The 27,977-nt window shown below is 35.3% G+C and overlaps 1 protein-coding gene across 1 annotated transcript; it reads left to right on the forward strand.

Annotated features, from left to right (window-relative positions):
* The first annotated feature begins 319 nt into the window (after positions 1–319).
* LOC123554408 (uncharacterized) lies at positions 320–27,977 on the forward strand. The gene is made up of 15 exons (XM_053547116.1): positions 320–368; positions 2,072–2,163; positions 2,729–2,866; positions 3,686–3,843; positions 5,984–6,083; positions 6,832–6,907; positions 7,373–7,446; positions 8,133–8,255; positions 15,537–15,627; positions 20,134–20,258; positions 21,078–21,252; positions 22,094–22,206; positions 24,822–24,907; positions 25,812–26,028; positions 26,641–27,977. Exons 1-15 carry the CDS (start codon positions 320–322, stop codon positions 26,743–26,745), a joined length of 1,722 nt encoding a protein of 573 aa, XP_053403091.1. The 3' UTR covers positions 26,746–27,977.

Here is a 27,977-nt window from a genome sequence, read left to right on the forward strand (position 1 = left end):
CAAACTCTTTCACATACACAGGCTAAATTTCTGTCCGGAACAATTTACAACAATTCGGTTTGAAATATCATGCTATGATTTTGGCTTTCACTATATATTTCTGTTTACGCTATAATTAATAAATATACCAAGACGTTCTTCTTCATTTTTTCCAAAGTTAAAACGGTTAATCAGAAAATTAGATAAGGAAACATTGCTGCTACGGCAATCGTAGCACCGAAAACAAAATAAAATATTTGGTAGGTGGGGCATGGAGTACGCTAACTGGCTATAAGTATATGAGAAAAGTAAGGAAAACAAGATGTGTTTTTGAAGCACAATGCCCCCGTTGAAATATGAGGCTGGAAAAAGAGCTATGTGCTTGACGTGTAAATATGGCAAAACGAAGACCAAGGTCAAATGTTTATTTACCAATGTAATGGGCATGTACAATGAATGGGATGTGTGAATATGGAAGGATTTCATAAAGAAATTTGCTAAATGTTTGGCCTCGAAAAAGTTATCTTGAATGCCGAGTTCATATTTTAAAGAGAGAGAGAGAGAGAGAGAGAGAGAGAGAGAGAGAGAAAGAGAGAGAGAGAGAGGCCAACAAAGATATTGTCCCGGATTTAACGGATACGGGGATAAAAACAGGGAATATTATCAAAATACAAGTACAAATCTGAGCGGACGGAGTTGACAATCTGTTCCACATATATGTACCCTAATGTGTCCGTAGAAGGCATTTATATGTTTACTTCATATCCACCCTCAAAATAAAAAATCCTTGAAAAGGTTTTTTTCCACTGAGATAATTTCTATCCATATTATATATACTTTATGTATCAAATGATCATATCACTGTGTGCCTGTAGCAGCCTAGCAGCCAGTTAAGTCAACCCCACATATCAAAAGCTCCCCCACACAACATAATGTTAACACCTCCCCTACATAGCATTTCCTTTCAATCGCCTGGAATTGCCGAAAACTGGCGATTTCACTCGCTAAAGTTCTACAACAGCTTTGGAAAATGTCAAGCCCGGTTCCGCCCCACAAGCCGTGTTTCGAAACACACAGGGATAGCTGATTTAGTCATTTTCAGAAAAATGCCCCCCTACATAGCAGTTGCATTTTTTCCGTCAGAATGCGCCTTTGCACTTTTCACAAAAACTACGAAACCCAGGAGCCCTAGCTTTATAGCCGAGGATGTAGTATTCTTATGAGCGGGCACTCGTCTTTATTTCGTTAAAATTGGTTAAGTATTAAGACAGTAATAATGAAAAATGTTACCTGAATCGAGAGATTCCGCCGCCATTTTGCTCCCCTGCATACCCAGGGTATCGCCACCGTGATACATATAGGCATGAAGGGGGCAATTAGCCGGATATGCCTCCGTGGTCCACTCGAATGTAGTCCATATCAATATATAGTGCAATTTTCCCGCCTAGTAAAGGCCATTTTCATGCCAGATATAAGCTTTATTGATGCTTGATTGTAAAAAGGAATGTCCGCAGATGATTTTAAGCTACGTTATATGCTTCAAAAGTTGATCTGAAGCTGCCTTGTAAAATGAAAGTGAAAGTAGGTATTTCCTGATGTCTACCTACGCAATATTAGCGTTTTCATCACGTGTCTCAGTCACGTGACCATGGTTTCACTGCATTATGGTTAACCCCATATTTTTTGGGTATATTTTGATTGCCTAAAGACAGACCTTCAAGACAAGGGTAGTCTCGCAGGAAGTGAAAGGCTAGAAATCTTGATAAAAATATGTTATAAGTTGTTAATTTTATATAGAAATGATAGATGAATAATTACCAATAAACAATGGTAAAAATCAAGCAGTTTTTACCTCTTTTATTTCAATATATTATTTTTACCAATTCTTAATCTTTTTTCAATATCTCAGTGATCATATTTCATAGTATATGTGCTGTTTGGCATAAACTTGAGCTTGTCTTAAATTTTGTGATTAATCATTACCGGCCATTAGCAAAAATCGCAAACATTTCTGTGTCACAGTTTGAATGTCTTGTACTGTATAGATTACAGAATGAATACAGACCTATAATGTATGATTATATATGAACAGGTGCTCTAGCAGAAGAAGCAGCACAAGATGATGTAGGGCTGGCCCCTGAGAAAGCTGCATTTTTCCCTTCCATCTCATTCCTTGGTACTCAGGTATGTACTGTGTGGAAGTGAGCTTATTTATAGTCAACAGCAGTAACCCGTTACTATGCCTATGTCACAATTTTCAGAACCTGAACAAATTATGAGTATAGTATGTATAATTTCTTTGATAAAGAACTTTCCTTTAGCATTGAAGAGTGTAAAATTTCAAATAATGTGAAGTCATTTAATTTTGTGTGGACAAAAGTCTCATTGTATTTGGTCAACATGGCTATTTCTTGATGATATGAAATCATAGATTTCAACTTTTGAACATAAAATGAATAGTAATATTACTTGTTCATTTGGGTTGAATTTTGTAGATTGACACAGCAATGAAATCCATGAAAATTAGTCCCCAACAAGTATAAACAATTCAAAATACAATTGAATTTCATTTGCTTGAACTCAGTGGGTCCGGAATAATTTGTTCGAGTAATTGATGGTTTGAGCCAGTGAAACAATATACAACATAGGGATTTTGGCGAGACCTGACAATGTGTTTGAGCAAAGGGCAGTGTTTGAATCATCTAAGTTTGAGCTTGACTGAAATCATAAATTCTTACGATAATTTCAGAATGATATGATTGTAAGCCTGGAGAATGGAGACCTTCTCAAATGTAACATACAGAATGCCTTGAAACCTGCAAATGTTGATGAAGAGGATAGTCCAACAGACGTGCCAAGAATATATAAACCTTCTCTCATTATAGAGGTATAGTATGATAGTGTAAAAGTATTTAGCAGTTCGATGTCACTTGAAGTATACTAGAATATATTATTTTTCCTGATCAAATGAGTTATTGTAAGGTCGTATAAAATGTATGCTTAATATATGAAAGAAGAATCAACAAATTTTGTAAAGCCTGGAAAATTTCAATGTATGGTGAACTCTTTCATGCTTAGCACAAATGCAAAATGTTGCCATTGGTTACATTCTATCAAGTGATATCAAGATGCCAACAGTTGTAAAGTTATTCCTGCTTCCTCGAGACACTAGTTTGAACTGTCTTCGGACACGATTAAATAACTATATACTTGATCAACAGTACTTCATTTATTCATTAGCAATGGAACAGAATATATTTTGAAAAGTTCACACATTTGACACACTTCACAACTGGAGTTGAACCTGCCTAAACGTCAACCTGTATCAAGCAGCCACTTGCCTTAAGCAGCCAGTCAACTAAATTCCCAGATTGACTGTTTTAATTTTAACTTGACTTAAACAGCCACCTGCCTTAAACAGACACTGTGTGTAACTCCCTTGGCTAGCTGATTAACCCTTAGACTGCTGGTGGCAAGTGATTTTGCCTATGCGACCAGTGCAGACCAAGATCGGCCTGCACATCTGTGCAGGCTGATCATAGTCTGCACTGTTTGCTATTCAGTCAGTAAATTTTCAGTGAACACCCCTTCGAATAATAAATGGTATTGTCCAAATTGAATGACGGACCAGTCCATTATAGAAATATAGCAGGATAATGGTTAATACAAGTTTGACTGTATAGTTTCACATTTTGTATATCTGCAGGAGGAGGCAGCAAATATAAACACCATTGGTAAAAACGTGGAGGCGGAGCTTCTACGAGGACACAAGAAGAACATTATATATATAGGATTTGTACAGTACCTCAATGCATTAATTACAGTGGACCAGAAAGGATTTATTAACAAATGGAAATACACCAGGTAAAAATACTGATATTGAACAAGTTCTGCCTACCCTGTGATTGTCTACATTATGTTTCACTGTAACCGTCAACTGTTTGTAGATTGGCTGGTTTTCTATACTGTACACTTGCAAAACAAACGTATTATGATTACTGAAAAATTTCATTTTATCATGATGTGACCAATGAACTGGCTGAATGAAGTGATCAGTGAGATGATGTATTTGATACGAGAACTACACTCAGTCCAAAATCTTCCACCATCTGGTCACTGTTAATATGATTTTTGAGAACAATGAGTAAAAAATTTTGAAAGGCCATTAATAGAACATTGAAACATTCTATTACATGTTTTTAGTGAATTGTATGTTTGCAGTGTGAAATATATTTTTTTTGTGGTAAGAAACTGTAAAATGGGTGAAATTTAGTTTAAATATACATCAGTTGAAAATTTGTTTATCTTACATTTAAGGTAGTAGATCACTTATAGAGAACCTCCTTTTTGAAGAGTATTCAATTCCTACCATAAACCTACTTTTACTGTAATTCTTAGGGGGGCGTAGGTTCAAACCCTACTGGGACCAAATTTTTTTTTTCTTATTTTCCTTTTTTTCTAGTAAGTTTTTACTTCTTTCAAGACTTATTATTGATTTCTTGTACAAAAATGGAAAAAGATGAATCTTATAAGCGATTTCTTGGTGTTCAAAGTGAATTTACTACTTAAATAGAAGGGGTAGAGTTACACATCTTTAAAAATATTGAGTTACATGCGGTGAAAGATCTCTATATTTTGTTTTCACTCTTAGATTATATATTGTGAAAGAAATTTAGGTAGGTTTTACGTCTGCCCTAAGGTTATTTTTAAATGGAGTAAGCAAAATTCAAAACAGAAACACAGCATTCGGCCTTATTTTTTCAATGTTGATGTATGAATTTTGTCTCATTAAATCCGTTTACCTGAGGCACCATAGAAAAAATGATATTGACATTTTTATTTTGTGTTTTATAATTGTTTACCAATAGTTTGATGTTTCTTTTATTAAAATTAATGGTAAAATGAGTTCTCTGCAAACGTTTTGGATAGTGGCTATCACTTTGAAATTTATCTCTACATGAGCTTGAGGAGATACCATAGGTTATACAAAATTTATAAAAAAACAGCACGGTAAGAGTTGTTTAAAAATTGCAAAATAGTGCAAAACACGGTTACCTTTCAGAATATACCAGGCAAAGGCCGTTTTGTAAACATTTCTATTAGTGATCTAATACCTTAAGGCAAAAATATCTATCATGAACACCATATCTTACATTTTTAGCTTGACTATTCAAAGAATAGTCTAGCTATTCTACTCACCCTGGCGTCGGCGTCACACCTTGGTTAAGTTTTTGCATGCAAGTACATACAGCTATCACTTAAAGGCATATAACTTTGAAACTTATTTATTCTTTTTCTAGGTCAGTTACCAACCTCACTGGGTCAATTTCAATAACTCTAACATGTATTTTGAGCAAATTATGCCCCCTTTTGGACTTAGAAAATTCTGGTTAAAGTTTTACATGCAAGTTACTATCTCCAAAACTAATGCAGATATTGAATTGAAACTTCACATGTGTCTTCGGGGTTATAAAACTAGTTGATAGCGCCAAGTCCCATAACTCTGACCTTCATTTTGGCCAAATTATGCCCCCTTTTGGACTTAGAAAATTCTGGTTAAGTTTTGCATGCAAGTATATACAGCTATTACTAAAAGGCATATAGATTTGAAACTTATTTTTACTTTTTCTAGATCAATTACCTACCTCACTGGGTCAAGTCCCATAACTCTGACATGTATTTTGGCCAAATTATGCCCCCTTTTTGTTCACTCATTGGAAGATATTTTGATTATACACTGAAACAAATAAAGATATTGTCTGAAATTTACATTCCTTGAAATCATTCAGTTATGTTGGCATAATTATTTTCGGTTTAAATTTTAAAACATGTCATGGAGACAAAAATTTAATGTGGTAGATATAAAAAAGAAATTACAGATAAAAAATAAATGGATTTTCCTTGGATTGATGAAACCACAATATCCAAAATAATTTGTCTCCCTTTGGCTTCATGTATTTGTACATTTGCAATTAAGTCAGGTGATATTGCTTTTGTCTTTCAGCAAATACAAATCCTCGTTTGGCTGGTTTACTCCTTCAAGAAAATATAAGATAGAAACATCCAAAATCATGTACAAAGTTTCTGGAAATGATAAACCAAAGGTAATGCACTTCTTTTTGTGATTACCAGCTTATTGTCAGCATCAAATGTTATTTCTCTAAAGGGTAAGTAATAATTTGGTAAAGATTTGCAGCAAATTGTGCTGCAGATGAACGATATTTTGCTTTGCCAAAACCCAAGTTTTATTTATCACTTTAAGGTGGCAGACTACACCTTAATAAGAATTGGATATTTCCCTTCAGCTACTATTTTCCTTGTGTGATTTTTGCATTGTTCAGCAAGAATGGAGAACCATCTGTTCATATGAGCTTATATGAATATGTGAAGAATGCTGAGACCTAATATCACAACGTAACTGGACAGAAATTACCAATTATCATACATGTCCACTACCTTAAGACAAACACATAAAATTGAAAAAATAACTCTGACTTTTAAATAATTTAATGCAGTGTTGATATTTGGATTTAATTTTATGGTGGTACCATAACAGTTATTACACATTTCTCTTGTAAGTATGAACTTGTCAAATGATGTAAGTTCCATAAAAATGTAAAAGATATACATGTATTGCAACCAGGTAATAAATGCCTTGATATCCTGTATTTTAACCATTACTAGAAGTTTGTTCAGACATTTAAGTGAAATATTCAGTATTACTCAATGGAAAAAAATGCTGGAATATCCTAGGCTAAAATCATGTGCAGTTGTGAAAGAGCAGATTGACCATAATTTTCCGAAATATACAGATAATTACGATTGCTTTGAGTTGATGTCTATTTTTGGCAGGTTGTGTTCACAGATCAGACTGCAGAAGGCAAGAAGCCGAGAACCAGACAGGAGATAGCTGCTCAAAGAAGAAGAGGTAAATTCTATATATCTACTTTCATATGTCTGTCCCTCAGTTGATAGCTTCATGTATGCTATTTTCATGCTATTGTTTTCACCTAGGACAATATTTCCACCCTCTCGTGGTAACCACATCATTATCTAAATCGCTCAAGATCATTAAGTTTTGATGGAACCAGATACATCAGTATTTCACAAAATTAAATACCAACAAATAAGAAATGTTCCATTATTTTAACTTAAAAAAAAAAGAATTCCACAAGTTCATGTCCTATAGAATTGATCGCTTTTTGTAAAAGCCACAAAGAGATTTATGCCTACAAAAGTAAACAGTTTCACAATATATCTTAGCACTATTTTCCTAAATCTAAAATTAACAGTTTTCTTTCGGACAGGTCACCAATATTGCTAACTGATGGTGACTATAAATGAAACTGAGATACACATTTTGAGAAACTTAAAGTGATGTTCTATATTTCAGTTCAGAACACACTAGACAACATGCAGCTTGGAGATCCCTGGCATGAAGAATATATAGATGAAGATGAAGTCAATGTAGGATTATTGTTCATTGTTATTACTGGCTAAGATAAATGAGCCGTGCCATGAGAAAACCAACATAGTGGGTTTGCGACCATCATGGATCCAGACCAGCCTGCGCATCCGCGCAGTCTGGTCAGGCTCCATGCTGTTCCCTTTTAAAGCCTATTGGAATTGGAGAAACTGTTAGCGAACAGCATGGATCCTGACCAGACTGCGCGGATGCGAAGGCTGGTCTGGATCCATGCTGGTCGCACACCCACTATGTTGGTTTTCTCATGGCACGGCTCAAATTATGTAGCTAATGTAAATAGAGGTTTTGTGAAAGTTGTGATTTTAACCAGATAAAATAAGATCTGAAATTTTCATAAGAACATCAAGCAATATTTCTTTGGTTTTGCATGCTGTAGGTTATATTTAAAGATTTTTAGTTGTGCAAATTGTTTGATTTCTTTGATTTTTAAGAAATTGTTTATTTAAGCAAAGCCATAATGCAGACTTTCAAATTTAGTTTATTAGACAGTATATCTTGCAAAAGTAATAAATGTAAACTGGTAAAGAGTTTTTTGTTGCTGAATAAATTTAATAGGATTTGCAAGTCTGTGATTTTGATTTAACTGGCAGGGATTTAGTTCCTTAAACTATACACATGCTATGTATGGTTGTTAGATAAAGTAAAATTGTTGTATTTTATTTTTCAGCTACAAATATTTGCCCCCAGAGGGGTTATAGCAGAGACAGGAGCTATGTTTCATCTGGTATATAAGCATGAAGAAACAGATCAGTTGTCAACTTATATCACAAGATTATACAAACCTGTCAAAGTAAGTTGTGTTTGTTACTGTAATCTACATACACTCACTGCCATAACTCAAGAATTTCTATACCCCAACATACAAAGTAAGCATTCACAAGCATAACACATGACTGGTCACTAGGTTCAGGAACACGTGAAGGCCAAAGATCAAATAGCTTTATTTTGTTTTCCCTCCATATCTTCTAAACTGCTGGAATTTTTTTTATAAAAACTAGCATCAATTAACCTCTTCAAGGTTATGATCAGAGAGCATGATCCAGGTCAAGGTCTAAAGTCAAGGTCACTTTTGGAGGGCAGGTGTCATATGGCTTTGTTTCATTTCTACTCCATATCTTCTTAATTGCTTGAAAAAATTCCATAAAACCTAGCGTCAGTTGTTTACCTCATTTAGATGATGATCAGAGTACACTCGAAACCCTTTATAACGCTATTCAATATACCGTGGTATTAGGTATAGTGCTGTACGCTCTTGGCTCCTGAATTTTCCAAGACCAAAACAAAAAAATCCAAATTTTTTTTTCCAAAAAAAATCGGTGCTCGCGGACGTAATTTATTTTGATCATAACCAGCGATAAAACTACCTGTGTACCTTAACAGCTTTACCATGACAAGTGTGACAAAAATCAATAATCATCTGCTAGCTTACCAGGGCGTCAAGTTACCTATATTTACCTATATTTTCCTATATTTTAGCCCTCTACCTATAATAACCTATAAAATCCTATATTTTGCCAAAATACCTATAACCTGGAAATTTTGTGGTAAGCAAGGAATACAAAGGTCATTCAAACCATTAAAAAAGAAGTAATTCTATGATAATTGAGTTTATAAATATGCTGTTACCTTTTAGGCATTGAAATTTGTATTCCTTTCAGGTGTAGCAACCCTGCCCAGCCCAGCTTTAGGAAAGCTTTAAGTAATGGAAGTTCTTTTTTCAACTGGAATATTTTCCATTTCTTAAAGCTTTCATGTATAAAAATGTGAATAGGAAATGCACATGTTTTTATTTTGTTTTCAGAATAAACAAGCCTTAATGTTTCATAATTAAGCCTCATAATGCCTGCTAATAAGAGTCAGTTTCGAGATAGGTGGCAATGGACATGAACTGAAATTATGGTGTGTCAAGGGGAAGAGTGACTCTTATGGTCACTGTACATTGTGCAAAACTGACATAAAGTGTGATAATGCTGGACTGAGACAAATTCTTCAACATTTTATACTTGTATTAACAATGTACTGATATATGTTGTTAGCAATATGGCTTGGTTTGCCTAATTCCCTGTTAAACTGATTTGAGTACCAGTATTGGTAAAGTTTTGTCTGTTGGTGAATTAATAGTTTATTATGAAAGTAAGATATATGTTAAAATGTTATTTGTTTAAAATCATAAAAGTAGCCACTTTTTCTGTTCCTTTGTATTTTATGTTTAATAAAAGAGAGTGCTGGTAGGTGGTGGAGGAGGATAAAACACTTGTCTGACTTGTTTTCTTCATTATAAGCAACCTATATAATCCTATATTTCTGGCCCCCAAATACCTATATTTCAGGATCCTACCTATATTTTTGACTCCCAAAAGCACTTGACGCCCTGGCTTACTTGTTTGCATAACACCTTTGTTAAACATGTAGGCATGTGACATTTAGGCAGTCAGGACCGTGTTAAAATTAGATTGTTTGCATAACAATTGGTCAGTCAACTATCAAACCGTTATAGTTTGCACCAATTAAGCGGGTGACATGAAAATTTGAGTGGATAAAAAATCAGAAAGCATGCCCATTTTTAGCTCACCTGTCACAAAGTGACAAGGTGAGCTTTTGTGATCGCGCGGTGTCCGTCGTCCGTCGTCCGTGCGTCAGTGCGTCCGTGCGTCCGTGCGTCCGTAAACTTTTGCTTGTGACCACTCTAGAGGTCACATTTTTCATGGGATCTTTATGAAAGTTGGTCAGAATGTTCATCTTGATGATATCTAGGTCAAGTTCGAAACTGGGTCACGTGCCATCAAAAACTAGGTCAGTAGGTCTAAAAATAGAAAAACCTTGTGACCTCTCTAGAGGCCATATATTTCACAAGATCTTCATGAAAATTGGTCAGAACGTTCACCTTGATGATATCTAGGTCAAGTTCGAAACTGGGTCACGTGCCGTCAAAAACTAGGTCAGTAGGTCTAAAAATAGAAAACCTTGTGACCTCTCTAGAGGTCATATATTTCACAAGATCTTCATGAAAATTGGTCAGAATGTTCACCTTGATGATATCTAGGTCAAGTTCGAAACTGGGTCACGTGCCATCAAAAACTAGGTCAGTAGGTCTAAAAATAGAAAAACCTTGTGACCTCTCTAGAGGCCATATATTTCACAAGATCTTCATGAAAATTGGTCAGAACGTTCACCTTGATGATATCTAGGTCAAGTTCGAAACTGGGTCACGTGCCGTCAAAAACTAGGTCAGTAGGTCTAAAAATAGAAAAACCTTGTGACCTCTCTAGAGGCCATATATTTCACAAGATCTTCATGAAAATTGGTCAGAACGTTCACCTTGATGATATTTAGGTCAAGTTCGAAACTGGGTCACGTGCCTTAAAAAACTAGGTCAGTAGGTCAAATAATAGAAAAACCTTGTGACCTCTCTAAAGGCCATGTTTTTCATGGGATCTGTATGAAAATTGGTCTGAATGTTCGTCTTGATGATATCTAGGTCAAGTTCGAAACTGGGTCACGTGCGGTCAAAAACTAGGTCAGTAGGTCTAAAAATAGAAAAACCTTGTGACCTCTCTAGAGGCCATATATTTCATGAGATCTTCATGAAAATTGGTCAGAATGTTCACCTTGATGATATCTAGGTCAAGTTCGAAAGTGGGTCACATGCCTTCAAAAACTAGGTCAGTAGGTCAAATAACAGAAAAACCTTGTGACCTCTCTAGAGGCCATATTTTTCATGGGATCTGTATGAAAGTTGGTCTGAATGTTCATCTTGATGATATCTAGGTCAAGTTCGAAAGTGGGTCACGTGCCATCAAAAACTAGGTCAGTAGGTCAAATAATAGAAAAACCTTGTGACCTCTCTAAAGGCCATATTTTTCATGGGATCTGTATGAAAGTTGGTCTGAATGTTCATCTTGATGATATATAGGTCAAGTTTGAAACAGGGTCATGTGCGGTCAAAAACTAGGTCAGTAGGTCTAAAAATAGAAAAACCTTGTGACCTCTCTAGAGGCCATACTTTTGAATGGATCTCCATAAAAATTGGTCAGAATGTTCACCTTGATGATATCTAGATCAAATTTGAAACTGGGTCACATGCCGTAAAAAACTAGGTCAGTAGGTCAAATAATAAAAAAACCTTGTGACCTCTCTAGAGGCCATACTTTTCATGGGATCTGTATGAAAATTGGTCTGAATGTTCATCTTGATGATATCTAGGTCAGATTTGAAACTGGGTCAACTGCGGTCAAAAACTAGGTCAGTAGGTCTAAAATTATTAAAATCTTTTGACCTCTCTAGAGGCCATATTTTTCAATGGATCTTCATGAAAATTGATCTGAATGTTCACCTTGATGATATCTAGGTCAATTTCGAAACTGGGTCATGTGCGATCAAAAGCTAGGCCAGTAGGTATAAAAATAGAAAAACCTTGTGACCTCTCTAGAGGCCATATTTTTCATGAGATTTTCATGAAAATTAGTGAGAATGTTCACCTTGAAGTTCAAAACAGGGTCACGTACCTTCGAAAACTAGATCAATAGGTCAAATAATAGAAAAACCTTGTGACCTCTCTAGAGACCATATTTTTCAATGGATCTTCATGAAAATTGGTCAGAATTTTTATCTTGATAATATCTAGGTAAAGTTCAAAACTGGGTCACATGAGCTCAAAAACTAGGTCACTATGTCAGATAATAGAAAAAACGACGTCATACTCAAAACTGGGTCATGTGGGAAGAGGTGAGCGATTCAGGACCATCATGGTCCTCTTGTTGTAATAAAATGCAGCCATTTTTTGTAATCATCCCATTCTCACATTTTAGATAACACTGTTTTATTTTAACAGTTTTCTGTTTTATTTTATCCATATTCTATTTTTACAAATTTTAAATTTTTCTCTCTTAATACTTTTATTATTCCATGTGTTTAAAAACTTCTTCAGCTAAGCTACTGCATTGTAATTTTCATGACGCATGTTTCTCACATAGTTTACATGTTTATTTCCGGGATACACAGTTTCAACTTTCTTTTAGAATCTCGACGAAATGGGAAGCTGACACAGCGTTATGATCTTTTTTTAGCTCACCTGTCACGAAGTGACAAGGTGAGCTTTTGTGATCGCGCAGCATCCGTCGTCCGTCCGTGCGTAAACTTTTCCTTGTGACAACTCTAGAGGTCACAGTTTTCATGGGATCTTTATGAAAATGGGTCAGAATGTTCATCTTGGTAAATTCTAGGTCAAGTTCGAAACTGGGTCATGTGCGGCCAAGAACTAGGTCAGTAGGTCTAAAAATAGAAAAACTTTGTGACCACTCTAGAGGCCATAATTTTCAATGGATCTTCATGAAAATTGGTCAGAATGTTCACCCTGATGATATCTAGGTCAAGTTTGAATCTGGGTCACGTGCGGCCAATAACTAGGTCAGTAGGTCTAAAAATAGAAAAACCTTGTGACCACTCTAGAGGCCATAATTTTCAATGGATCTTCATGAAAGTTGGTCAGAATGTTCACCTTGATGATATCTAGGTTAAGTTCGAAACTGGGTCACGTTCGGCCAAAAACTAGGTCAGTAGGTCTAAAAATAGAAAAACCTTGTGACCTCTCTAAAGGCCATATTTTTCATGGGATCTGTATGAAAGTTGGTGTGAATGTTCATCTTGATGATGTCTAGGTCAAGTTTGAAACTGGGTCACGTGCGATCAAAAACTAGGTCAGTAGGTCTAAAAATAGAAATACCTTGTGACCTCTCTAGAGGCCATATATTTCATGAGATCTTCATGAAAATTGGTCAGAATGTTCACCTTGATGATATCTAGGTCAAGTTCGAAAATGGGCCACGTGCCGTCAAAAACTAGGTCAGTAGGTCAAATAATAGAAAAACCTTGTGACCTCTCTAGAGGCCATATTTTTCATGGGATCTGTATGAATGTTGGTCTGAATGTTCACCTTGATGATTTCTAGGTCAAGTTTGAAACTGGGTCACGTGCCCTCAAAAACTAGGTCAGTAGGTCTAAAAATAGAAAAACCTTGTGACCACTCTAGAGGTCATAATTTTCAATGGATCTTCATGAAAGTTGGTCAGAATGTTCACCTTGATGATATCTAGGTTAAGTTTGAATCTGGGTCACGTGCGGCCAATAACTAGGTCAGTAGGTCTAAAAATAGAAAAACCTTGTGACCACTCTAGAGGCCATAATTTTCAATGGATCTCCATAAAAATTGGTCAGAATATTCACCTTGGTGATATCTAGGTTAAGTTTGAAACTGGGTCACTTGCCATAAAAGATTAGGTCAGCAGGTCAAATAATAAAAAAACCTTGTGACCTCTCTAGAGGCCATACTTTTCATGGGATCTGTATGAAAGTTGATCTGAATGTTCATCTTGATGATATCTAGGTCAAGTTTGAAACTGGGTCAACTGCGGTCAAAAACTAGGTCAGTAGGTCTAAAATTATTAAAATCTTTCGACCTCTGTAGAGGCTATATTTTTCAATGGATCTTCATGAAAATTGATCTGAATGTTCACCTTGATGATATCTAGGTCAGTTTTGAAACTGGGTCACGTGCGGTCAAAAACTAGGCCAGTAGGTATAAAAATAGAAAAACCTTGTGACCTCTCTAGAGGCCATATTTTTCTTGAGATCTTCATGAAAATTAGTGAAAATGTTCACCTTGATGATATCTAAATAAAGTTCAAAACAGGGTCACATACCTTCGAAAACTAGGTCAATAGGTCAAATAATAGAAAAACCTTGTGACCTCTCTAGAGACCATATTTTTCAATGGATCTTCATGAAAATTGGTCAGAATTTTTATCTTGATAATATCTAGGTCAAGTTCAAAACTTGGTCACATGAGCTCAAAAACTAGGTCACTATGTCAAATAATAGAAAAAATGACGTCATACTCAAAACTGGGTCATGTGGGAAGAGGTGAGCGATTCAGGACCATCATGGTCCTCTTGTTTCATATTCTCCAGTAGCATATAAGGTAAATAAATGTCCCGTTGATATGCATAGAATTTTTCATACAACATGAAGCAGCGTTCAAAATACTTCTAATGCATTACGGGTGGGTGGGGTATTGCATATACGGCCAACCCGCGTTATAAATTTAACCCCGTTAGATCCGCGGGTCTTGGACTCCATTGACAGCGTTATAAAGGGGTTCCAGTGTACTTGAGTCATTAAGTTCAAAGTGAAGCTCATGTTTGGAGGTCACAGGTCATACAGCTTTATTTCATGTCCCCTCCATATCTTCTGAACTGGTGGAAGGATTTTCATAAAACTAGCATAAATTATTTACCTTATCAGAATGAAATGAACAGTGTAAGATCCAGGTCAATAGATCAAACCCTCTTTTCAGTATGAAAGCAATCTCAAGAGTTTTAATCACATTCAGTGCTAGCTCTAGTTTGATTTCCAGAAGGCACAAAAAATACTCTAATGTAAATGCACTCTTAAGAAAAGCACATGCCTTGTAAAGGTGTGCAACGCTCAACCTTGAGGTAGCAAATTCAGTTATTCAAATTAGCTGAACTCTTTCCAATCTAATAATAAAAAATCATAAACTACACAAAATTTCAGTTATATATATGCTGGGCACGATTGATTTTGCCTTTGCGACCAGTGTAGATCATGATCAGCCTGCACATCCATGCAGTCTGATCATGATCTGCTCTGTTCACCATTTAGTCAGTATCTTTTGGTGAGCACCCCTTTTAACAGTTAATGGTACTATCCATATTGAAAGATGGAAAGGTTTATTATAGAAATTTAAGGGTAAGGGTTAACCAGGACTATTGACTAATGCTCTCTTTGTTCTGCAAATAGCTGAATAATTTGATTCATGAATTGGAAGTGGTCCACAAAATGACTTAATATCTAACATCTTCAGTCAAATTGTCATGCTAACATTGTGTGAATCTTGATCTCTAGCTGTTTTTGTCTTGTGCTTTTCAGATGAGTTAACCAGGTGGTCTTTAATATCAAAATAAATTGTCAATTTGGATCAAATAAAGTGTGCTTTTTATTCTCAGAAGTCATACCCAGATGTTAAAAAGAAAAAAACAACTTTTGATTGCAGGTGAGATGCACAAGAATTGTATGTATTGCAGGGTCTCCAACAAGCACAGAACTAATTGTAATGTTATTGTTTGGACCTTACCCTCCTAAAGGTATGACATTAACAGTATTGTGTGTATTTTTGTTGAAATTGAACGATATTAATCTTGTTTGTTGACAGTAATATTTCTCTTACTCTGTACTTTGGCATGTACTTACCACAGTTTAGCTGTGAGAATCATGTGATTATCATAACTGTTTCGATGTAGGTATATTTCAGCTTTACTGACGAATAGTTAAAAAAAGGTTCTTTGATCAATACTTAAATGGTCGATAGTTTTTTGCATTATATGAAAGCTACTATGCAATTACAAATATACTTAAAAATCTTTCTTTTTGCATTAGCAAAAGATAATTATGAGTTCTTAATTTGGAGTGGAAAATTGCAAGTTTAAGTATGTGTTGAAAATTGAGCACATGTTTTATTTTCTTTTTTTTAGCTCACCTGTCACAAAGTGACAAGGTGAGCTTTTGTGATCGCGCGGTGTCCGTCGTCCGTCGTCCGTCCGTGCGTCCGTCCGTGCGTGCGTCCGTAAACTTTTGCTTGTGACCACTCTAGAGGTCACATTTTTCATGGGATCTTTATGAAAGTTGGTCAGAATGTTCATCTTGATGATATCTAGGTCAAGTTCGAAACTGGGTCACGTGCCATCAAAACTAGGTCAGTAGGTCTAAAAATAGAAAAACCTTGTGACCTCTCTAGAGGCCATATATTTCACAAGATCTTCATGAAAATTGGTTAGAATGTTCACCTTGATGATATCTAGGTCAAGTTCGAAACTGGGTCACGTGGGGTCAAACACTTGGTCAGTAGGTCTAAAAATAGAAAAACCTTGTGACCTCTCTAGAGGCCATATTTTTCATGAGATCTTCATGAATATTGGTCAGAATGTTCACCTTGATGATATCTAGGTCAAGTTCGAAACTGGGTCACGTAGGGTCAAAAACTAGGTCATAAGGTCTAAAAATAGAAAAACCTTGTGACCTCTCTAGAGGCCATATTTCTCAATGCATCTTCATGAAAATTGGTCAGAATGTTCATCTTGATGATATCTAGGTCAAGTTCGAAACTGGGTCACGTGGGGTTAAAAACTAGGTCAGTAGATCTAAAAATAGAAAAACCTTGTGACCTCTCTAGAGGCCATATTTTTCATGAGATCTTCATGAATATTGGTCAGAATGTTCACCTTGATGATATCTAGGTCAGGTTCGAAACTGGTCATGTGGGGTCAAAAACTAGGTCAGTAGATCTAAAAATAGAAAAACCTTGTGACCTCTCTAGTGGCCATATTTTCCAATGGATCTTCATGAAAATTAGTCAGAATGTTCACCTTGATGATATCTAGGTCAGGTTCGAAACTGGGTCATGTGCGGTCAAAAACTAGGTCAGTAGGTCTAAAAATAGGAAAACCTTGTGACCTCTCTAGAGGCGATATTTTTCAATGGATCTTCATGAAAATTGGTCAGAATGTTTACCTTGAAGATATCTAGGTCAAGTTCGAAACTGGGTCACGTGGGGTTAAAAACTAGGTCAGTAGATGTAAAAATAGAAAAACCTTGTGACCTCTCTAGAGGCCATAATTTTCATGAGATCTTCATGAATATTGGTCAGAATGTTCACCTTGATGATATCTAGGTCAAGTTCGAAACTGGGTCACGTAGGGTCAAAAACTAGGTCATAAGGTCTAGAAATAGAAAAACCTTGTGACCTCTCTAGAGGCCATATTTCTCAATGCATCTTCATGAAAATTGGTCAGAATGTTCATCTTGATGATATCTAGGTCAAGTTCGAAACTGGGTCATGTGGGGTCAAAAACTAGGTCAGTAGATCTAAAAATAGAAAAACCTTGTTACCTCTCTAGTGGCCATATTTCTCAATGGATCTTCATGAAAATTAGTCAGAATATTCACCTTGATGATATCTAGGTCAGGTTCGAAACTGGGTCATGTGCGGTCAAAAACTAGGTCAGTAGGTCTAAAAATAGGAAAACCTTGTGACCTCTCTAGAGGCCATATTTTTCATGAGATCTTCATGAATATTGGTCAGAATGTTCACCTTGATGATATCTAGGTCACGTTCGAAACTGGGTCATGTGGGGTCAAAAACTAGGTCAGTAGATCTTAAAATAGAAAAACCTTGTTACCTCTCTAGTGGCCATATTTCTCAATGGATCTTCATGAAAATTAGTCAGAATATTCACCTTGATGATATCTAGGTCAGGTTCGAAACTGGGTCATGTGCGGTCAAAAACTAGGTCAGTAGGTCTAAAAATAGGAAAACCTTGTCGTGCGTCCGTCCGTGCGTGCGTCCGTAAACTTTTGCTTGTGACCACTCTAGAGGTCACATTTTTCATGGGATCTTTATGAAAGTTGGTCAGAATGTTCATCTTGATGATATCTAGGTCAAGTTCGAAACTGGGTCACGTGCCATCAAAAACTAGGTCAGTAGGTCTAAAAATAGAAAAACCTTGTGACCTCTCTAGAGGCCATATATTTCACAAGATCTTCATGAAATTGGTTAGAATGTTCACCTTGATGATATCTAGGTCAAGTTCGAAACTGGGTCACGTGGGGTCAAACACTAGGTCAGTAGGTCTAAAAATAGAAAAACCTTGTGACCTCTCTAGAGGCTATATTTTTCATGAGATCTTCATGAATATTGGTCAGAATGTTCACCTTGATGATATCTAGGTCAAGTTCGAAACTGGGTCACGTAGGGTCAAAACTAGGTCATAAGGTCTAAAAATAGAAAAACCTTGTGACCTCTCTAGAGGCCATATTTCTCAATGCATCTTCATGAAAATTGGTCAGAATGTTCATCTTGATGATATCTAGTTCAAGTTCGAAACTGGGTCACGTGGGGTTAAAAACTAGGTCAGTAGATCTAAAAATAGAAAAACCTTGTGACCTCTCTAGAGGCAATATTTTTCATGAGATCTTCATGAATATTGGTCAGAATGTTCACCTTGATGATATCTAGGTCAAGTTCGAAACTGGGTCATGTGGGATCAAAAACTAGGTCAGTAGATCTAAAAATAGAAAAAACCTTGTTACCTCTCTAGTGGCCATATTTCTCAATGGATCTTCATGAAAATTAGTCAGAATGTTCACCTTGATGATATCTAGGTCAAGTTCGAAACTGGGTCACGTGGGATTAAAAACTAGGTCAGTAGATCTAAAAATAGAAAAACTGTGACCTCTCTAGAGGCCATATTTTTCATGAGATCTTCATGAAAATTGGTCAGAATGTTCACCTTGATGATATCTAGGTCAAGTTTCGAAACTGGTCACGTAGGTCAAAAACTAGGTCATAAGGTCTAAAAATAGAAAAACCTTGTGACCTCTCTAGAGGCCATATTTCTCAATGCATCTTCATGAAAATTGGTCAAATGTTCATCTTGATGATATCTAGGTCAAGTTCGAAACTGGGTCACGTGGGGTTAAAAACTAGGTCAGTAGATCTAAAAATAGAAAAACCTTGTGACCTCTCTAGAGGCCATATTTTTCATGAGATCTTCATGAATATTGGTCAGAATGTTCACCTTGATGATATCTAGGTCAAGTTCAAAACTGGGTCATGTGGGGTCAAAAACTAGGTCAGTAGATCTAAAAATAGAACAACCTTGTTACCTCTCTAGAGGCCATATTTCTCAATGGATCTTCATGAAAATTAGTCAGAATATTCACCCTTGATGATATCTAGGTCAGGTTCGAAACGGGGTCATGTGCGGTCAAAAACTAGGTCAGTAGGTCTAAAAATAGGAAAACCTTGTGACCTCTCTAGAGGCGATATTTTTCAATGGATCTTCATGAAAATTGGTCAGAATGTTTACCTTGAAGATATCTAGGTCAAGTTCGAAACTGGGTCACGTGGGTTAAAAACTAGGTCAGTAGATGTAAAAATAGAAAAAACTTGTGACCTCTCTAGGGCCAATATTTTTCATGAGATCTTCATGAATATTGGTCAGAATGTTCATCTTGATGATATCTAGGTCAAGTTCGAAATTTGGGTCACGTGGGGTCAAAAACTAGGTCAGTAGGTCTAAAAAATAGAAAAACCTTGTGACCTCTCTAGAGGCCATATTTCTCAAATGCATCTTCATGAAAATTGGTGAGAATGTTCAGCTTGATGATATCTAGGTCAGGTTCGTAATTGGTCATGTGCGGTCAAAAACTAGGTCATAGGTCGAAAAATAGAAAAACCTTGTGACCTCTCTAGAGGCCATATTTTTCACGAGATCTTCATGAAAATTGGTGAGAATGTTCACCTTGAGATATCTAGGTCAAGTTTAAAAGTGGGTCACGTGCCTTCAAAAACTAGGTCATTAGGTTGAATAATAGAAAAACTTGTGACCTCTCTAGAGGCCATATTTTTCAATGGATCTTCATGAAAATTGGTCAGAATTTTTTATCTTGATGATATCTAGGTCACATGTGCTCAAAAACTAGGTCACTATGTCAAATAATAGAAATAACGATGTCATACTCAGTTGAACACTGGGTCATGTGGAGATAGGTGAGCGATTCAGGACCATCATGGTCCTCTTGTTCATTTTCAGGACCACACATCACAATTTTCATCATTGACCTTGTCAAGATGGAGTTACAAGATTTCCGTAAAGATATTGAACTTGCCATGTCTGAATATACTTTGATGACTACCAAAACTATCATATCCCTCGATGTAAGTTTTTGTTAGCTGACTATTCAAAAAAATAGGTAGAGCTATTGCACTCAAATTTTGTTTGAGTCATTATTTACCTTTTGTTTCTTTTGATTTGTTGCATTTAAAATGGAAGATGCCTCAAGATTAACTTCAAAATTTCCAAAAATTTAGAACAGATACAAGTTTATATTAAACATTATAAGTGATAAACCAGTGCTGTTTACATAGATATGTTAATGTGCCTGATACAGATTATGGCTGTTGTACATATTGTGTAGAGTAAAAGTGTGTTAATATAGATAAAAAGTTCCTGTATCCATGGAATCACTTTAAAATTTCCTTTTGTCAAAAATAACGAAAGAAAACCTGTTCTAAATGTCATTTAATTTGACGTAAATCTTCTGCCCGGCAGTTTAAAAGTTGAATAATAAATTTCAAACTTTATGTTGGCTGAAAAGCCCAATATCCTGTCTAGACATTGTTTTAGACATACATAGGCATCTTGGCAGAAACTTTGATCTGTAAGCTAGTTGAAAGACCTCTTTATCTGTATACTGTGAAATCAGTTAGTTTCATTGCGCAAAACTTCTTGGTTTCGGCCAAAACGTTATTTTTTGTGGGAATATGAAGTTGTGGATTTCAAATTTTGAACATAAAATAAACAGAAATTTTACTTGTTCATTGGGATTTAAGTTTGTTGATTGACTCAACCTTAAAATTCATGAAAATAACTCGTCCATGAATATTTATATATATTTAAAAAAAACACATTTAAATGTTTACCAATATTTTTGAAAATGTGTCTTAAAAAATATATATATTTTTATTTATTTGCAGATTACAAGAACTTTTGGACCAACAGGTTCAGAGTACATGTTCATCATTTTCAACGGGATTCTTCGTTGCTTATCCTTAACAACTGGACAACCTGTTGTAAAAGTAGGTCAAAAGAAAGTCTACTTTGTACAGGATGATGATGATGATGAAGAAGATGATGATGATGAGGATAAAGGTGATAGTCAAGAATTTTTATACCCTATCCATCTAGTATCCCATAGTGGTTGAATTTTCTAAAAGGGAATGTTAAGTATGGCTGATATATAATTGCTTTCTCCATCATTGAGTTCCTATTGAAATGGTCGTAGGCCACCAATCTGCTTACAGTGAGCAGTGAGTGATTAAGGTTAGGCTTCAGACCATTGATACTGATTGGTTTGTTGATTTGATAAACCCAGAATGTTAAAATTTATCCAAATTTTTACCTTCTCTCATTCACATGCAGTACAGGACAATAAATTCAGACAGAGTTGTCTGCCTTTACGTGCACTGAAAGTAAGTTAAGTATTTCATAAGGCTACATGTTTGGTTTCCCAGTCGAAAGAGTGGTACACTATACCATTCTACCATGATGTCATGTGGACTGGGTCCCGGTGATCACTGGACAAGTCAGCTTAAATTGTAATGTTTTTTTTTTTTTAATTAAAGGAAACACTAGAACAGTACTTTTTAGGCATTACTAAAACACAGAAATATGAATAATTCAGGTAAATTTTCACTTTCACCCACATTCAGCTTTCTGTGGATTGGCCACTTTTCAGTTTTATTTCGCTATATATTATTGAATAGCCTAATCTTTAAGAATTTGTGACTGTGACTTATAATTGGTTGAGTTTTTTTTAACATAATACTACAAAATATTAGTACATGTTTTAAATTTGAAAGTTGCACTGTTCTGGGATTTAGCATGGGAAGACAGTACTGACTCTACCTAGTCTTCTGTAAAACACAAAATGGTGTAGCAATTTTTGAACAAATAAGTAGATTGAAATCTCTGCCTTTGTAATATATTTCAGACGATGTGTTCAAAGGTTGTATAGTGGATGAGAATCTACTCCAAGCTCCTCCTGACTCGGAGTGTACTGTCGTCTGCTTTGAAGGAAGAATCCATTGTGTGGTATTCGCTAGGGTGAGTTTATCAGTTGTATATAAATACAACAAGGGCTTATTTTTGTCACATAGAACTGTGTATTTAACTGTCTTTAACTGTGCATTTCATAATATTATATTAAGAAATTATTGGATTTCATGAGGTGAGCAAGATCCGGGATGTGCCATATGTTTTCTATGAGGATTTGTCAGAAGACGGTGTGTTTGAAGTAATTTGTCTTCAACCTCTGTGTTGTGTGAAGCAGTTGTAATTTACTTGTGAAGGAAAAAAAACAGTACAGACACAGATGGTTAGGTCAAATGATAGCTGTTGCAGAGCGGAAATACTACAGTCAAACAATCAAATAAACCGTTTACCTTCTTTATGTGGGGAAGTAGTCTGACTGTTAAAACGAGTGTACTTGCAAAATAAGCTAGGGACTTATAATGTCCATAACTTAAAAAATTTAATCTGAATCATGAATATTTCCCTTTCCTCAAATTCTCTATTTTCCAACAAATATAAGGTGAGAGGTGTATTCTATTGCCAATGCCCAGTTCTGAATATATGTAAGTACTAGGGATGGGAACGAATACTGAAATCAATATTCAAATATTCGGTTTGCCATATTCGAATATATTCGAATATTCGGTTTGCTTTAATGGAAGCTTTCAATTCTTATTAAGTGATTGGCATAAACACAACGTATTCATTTGTTTACAGCGTGGATCATCGTACGTAATAAGGCCAAAAAATGTTTGCTTCGGGTAACCCGATCCTACTTAGCAAAACCCGCCGATCCTAGCATTTTATTTCACGATTCTGTCAATATAATCATGAACATATTTAACTAATTCAGTGTTTTAGCTTCTAAATAATACAAAAAATCAAAACGATTATAATTTAGACCGTCGCAATTTTATCTAAAAATAGCAGGTCGCCCCATTTAAACACGTGACGCGCTGTTGTATTACCGCCGCCATTTGAAAAATTTAAAACGTCGTGTAAAAAGCAAGTAAGGCAAACTTAAACCTCCTTCAACATCAACTTATGCATCAGTCATGTTATCTTGATTTTATTATAAAAGTTAATTCGAATACGGCCGATTGCGGATGAAAACCGATTCTGCGGATGGTCTGAAACGTCGTACAAAATATTGTTAAAAGATCGGCAATATCTACAAGTTTGGTATTGTTTTCGAAAAAAAAAATTCTACAACTTGTTACATAAAACAGGCGCCAGTAAAAATGAACAAAACGATATAAATATATCACATTTACGCCTAATACAAACTGTTAATCCGTAGCGATGACCCCAGGTAATTATGTATTGCAATTTTCTTGTTAATTGGACATCTTTTGACATGCATCTGACACAATGACGCCTGTTGCAAACTGTTAATCCGTAACGATGGCCCCTGCCAATTATGCATTGCTATTTTCTTGTTAATTGGACATCTTTTGATACTCGTTAAACAAACATGACATGGTTTTATTCTGTAGAATTAGCATGCTCATATTGCCCAAAATCAATGATACTTATTTTGAACAAAAATATACAATAATTTACGAATATTCGAATTTGATTTTCATATTCGAATATTCGACCGATTTCCGAATATTCGAATATTCGAATATTCGTTCCCATCCCTAGTAAGTACAGTAGAATTCCTCTATTAAGACCACCCATGGTTCTTTGTAAAATTGGTCTTATTAGCGGTCTGGTCCGATTAGTGGACAAGGCTATACGGGGAAGGTCTGGCAGATAATAACACATTGGAATACAATCAAGACGCAATAATGGCAAACACAGTGTTCAGTTTATATGTAGCTTTATTTTCTTTAATTTCTTTAGCCTTAAATACTTGATCACTGTGTTAATCAAAGAATTACGGATCAAACTGTGTATTAATTAAGGACTCACTTAACTGATAATGATTTGAATTTTGTTCTATTAAAGACAATAACAACAATATCAAACCTTTTCAAACTTCATTCTCCGCTGAAATCCCAAACGTATTTACATTAATGATAACAAACAATCACCGTTTAGATCTAATTAAATCTGTTTTAATCCAGTCAATTCGATCAGCGGGCATTCGTCTAATTACAAACAAATTAATTATTTCAACAATTTCTTACGTTAAAATAGCGATGTAAAACACCAAACATCTTTAAATAACAATGTCAGACAATCAAACAATTTGATACGTTGTTTTGATAACGTTTAAAAGACTTGTTTGTTAATGGATAAATACACAATGTATTCGCTTAGCATGTTAACACGATGTCGCACGTGTTATTCCCGCGGAGATTTGCGGTAACATACAGAAAAATTTGAGTGGTCGTAATTGCGGTGATTAATTAAGTGTGAAAAAATCAAACAGTTCTGAAATTGGTGGTCGCATTAGTGGATTAGCGGTCTGGTCGCATTTTCGGACAAACGACCACTGGTTTTAAGAAGGAGATATTCCGTTCTTTGCAAAATCGGTCGTATTAGCGGTGTGGTCGTAATTTCGGCGTGGTCGTAAGTAGGAATTTTACTGTAGTTTGATCGCCTCAAATGGGAGGTGTGGCTGTAAACTGTAGATGATGGCTACAAAATAATGATGAAAATTCTCCATGAAGAACTAAAAAGAAGAACTTTGTTTTCAGAAATTGGGCAAGATGTTCATTGTATCATTTCAAGATAAGAATGTGTATGAAGACCGGCGAGCCATGTGGAAGACTTATACAACTTTGTAAGTAAACTAAACTAAGTTTTGCTGTATGGTAATAACATGCAAATTGATCATAACAGTGACTAATTATGAATAAATGGTTCATGGTATGATCTTCATTTAATATCTGGGCAAAAAGAGGGATGGCCTGGAAATGTACATGTACCAAAATAAGCTAAATCTGCTATTTGAACACGGAGGGATAGCCATCCGTTCATCCACAAAACTGGATTCTGCAATAACTTGTAAAGTATACAAGCTAGGTTTTCATAAAACTTGGTATGTGAATAGAAGGCAATATGTAGATTATGCATATACATGAGTTATACTTGTAGGTCATAGGTCAAGGTCACTATTGAAAGGTCAAATAAAAATTGATTCTGCTCCATAACGTTTTTGTGCATTGATGGATTATCTTAGTGCTGCACAGAAATGTTATTGAAAGTTTTCCACTGGTAGGAGACTTTTGTATTGCCACTGCAATACTCAGTCACTTGTTAGAAACTGTGATTTTGTCCGATTTTTACAATGGGAAAAATACAATTATGGACATACAGCTGATAATATTCAAGATATTTTGTGAATTCAAGGAGACTACCATCTGAGACCTTTGAAAGATGTAATTGTATGTTTAAATCTTGCAGAATAAAACCTAAAATTTATAAAAAAAAATGTACAGGATATGCTTGATTAAACAGTAGTGTTACCGTTATATTGTCACAATTACTAATTTTATTAATGTGTAAGTAAAGTTGCTTATGTATAAGATAGGTTGCAAAAAATTTGTTTTTCATGAGCTCTTTGTTCCAAAGATGTAAAATAGTGGAGTAACTTAGTCATAAGTAAGTTTTGTAGGAAAAAACTGCTTTCTCTGTGTTTTAGTGGCTATTTCTTCTTTTTTCACATTGTGCAATATTGTTTTCAGACCTGGTCACAAACTGGTACCAGCTGAACTGCGCATTAATACGCACAACTGGAAACTCGATGATGTTCAACATCCAGCAGTGAATGCTCGAAAGATACTGCTCAGAAAGATAGATGCAGAAATGAGGAAGGCGGGGCTTATCAGGGATCATCCAAAGATCATACGTAGAATAGCTCTCTCTGACAAAGTAGAAAATTACAAAAGTGTTGATAAAGCCGTAAGTATGAAAGTAAAAGATATTAAAGGATTGAATGTTATTTCTTGTTTGTTTATACTGGTATTGACAACATTGAGACTTCTGAAAACTTCATGAATCGTACTAGTGATTCTTGGTATTATTTTTGGGAAGTCTCAATGTGGTTGATATGTCTTAAAACACACTTTTAGAGTAGCTAACAACAGAAATATGAGGTACTTTTCCATAAATATAAGAAAATCTTGTGTAGTCATGTTGATTCAGTTCTGCTCTTAACTGTCTTTACTGTGTGGAAAAGGAAATTTAGTTTTAAATGAATGTACCTTACCGATTTTACAAGATTGTTTTTAACGATTGTGTTTTGATTATGTTTTACTCTGCAACCCTCATCCTTTGTATCTGTGATAATAAAATGCATCAAAACCTACCAGACTGTCTATTTTCTTCTGATAATTTTGCTTAAAATGTTGTAAATTGAACCCATTTTGGCAACAGGTCAAAACAAAATGCTTTAATTAACTGTTTCCTTGGATGACAGTGACAAATGACATATTAGACACAGCCGATCATTTCACTTGTAAAAATTTGGTTTAAATCTTTGTAAGTCTGAAATAAATCCTCTTCCATTTGTAGGTGACAGAAAGTAATTTACTCGAGAAGGAAGGAATTATGCAGAAGAGAGCAGCAAGTAGGTTGTCAATGGCAACTCCGGAGCCGACAGACGATGATAAATTCTAATTTCATTGATATACCCCCAATAAATTTTTCTGAGAAATAGTGAGATAGGGGAAAGATGATGTCTGATTTTTGAGATACCTAATGAACTTTTGAATTGGAAGTTTAAAGTAGTTCTTGAATAAGCAAAGTATTTTGAAGTCGAAATGCAGCACTGTATGAACAGGTGTGAAACCTTTAACAGAATGGACATTATAAATCTGACATTACAAACGTGTTTGACAGTCCTCAGCAGCAACAGCTTGCAAGCACAAGTGTTAATGTTACATGGCAAATAATTTATTGAAATTCTGTGAGGATTTGCAAATTGGGCCAATTATTTAATATAAACAAAATAACCCAAAGTACAGCATATTATTTTTCTTGATGCAGAAATACTCGGGGATTTTATGAATCATTAATAGTGATACTAAATCTAATACTAAGGTAGAGGGTGATAAATTATGACACAGGTATACTTCAAAAACTTTCTAATACTTTAATTTTCATTTCTAATATCACTTGATTTGTTTGTCAGTTTAACAAACAAGGATGTCACAACATTGTATATTGAACAATGGTTGATGTGGGTACCTGTGAGAGAACATTATGATGTCAATTGCCACATGATGTCCAGTTTTACTCAGATGAAGTTCAGCATATTTTTTATCGTTATATTCAGTGGGCATGGAAGGACGAAAATAAACAAGGCCTTCCTGTGGTTTATTGTCAAATTTACCAAGGTTCATTGTTCATTCAGTTTGGATATTTAGCCATTAGAGTTACTGGCCTGGTTGTTAAATTCAGTCTTAAAATGTAAAAAATCCTCATCAAATGAATTTAACTTTACTTAAGATATAAACTGATTGTTTGTAAAGCTACATTCACAATTAGATATAAGGTATAATAGTCTTTTTGTTAAAACAAACTTCCAGTTTTATTAGTGGTAGAACACATTTATACTGTTCTTTGCTATACATGTAGTAGGTTCGTACTATTTTAGAAGTAAAACACAGTACTGTTTATACACACAAGCATGACATTTTTACATTGATAGTATGGAGTAATTGTTCATATTTTCAAAAATGGAATTGAGTCATGTCAGGTCGTAAGTAAAGCATTCAATGTCTCTGGTACCTTAGTCTTCCAAAGAAAAATCATAAATGATTACAATCATTCTTCCCCAAACTATAAGGTGCTGCACAGAGAAAATATTTATAGTCGTCAATCATTCATCTGTATATAAAACATTACAA

The sequence above is a fragment of the Mercenaria mercenaria genome, chromosome 7, assembly GCF_021730395.1.
Source record: "Mercenaria mercenaria strain notata chromosome 7, MADL_Memer_1, whole genome shotgun sequence".
NCBI classification, from domain to species: Eukaryota; Metazoa; Mollusca; class Bivalvia; order Venerida; family Veneridae; genus Mercenaria; species Mercenaria mercenaria.

Bases quoted from the DNA above. Each gene is read 5' to 3' on its own strand.
- LOC123554408 (XM_053547116.1), top strand. From the start codon at position 320: ATGCCCCCGTTGAAATATGAGGCTGGAAAAAGAGCTATGTGCTTGACG. The intron at 3,844-5,983 runs GTAAAAATACTG...TTTGTCTTTCAG, and splicing joins AACAAATGGAAATACACCAG to CAAATACAAATCCTCGTTTG. The intron at 15,628-20,133 runs GTATGACATTAA...GTTCATTTTCAG, and splicing joins TGGACCTTACCCTCCTAAAG to GACCACACATCACAATTTTC.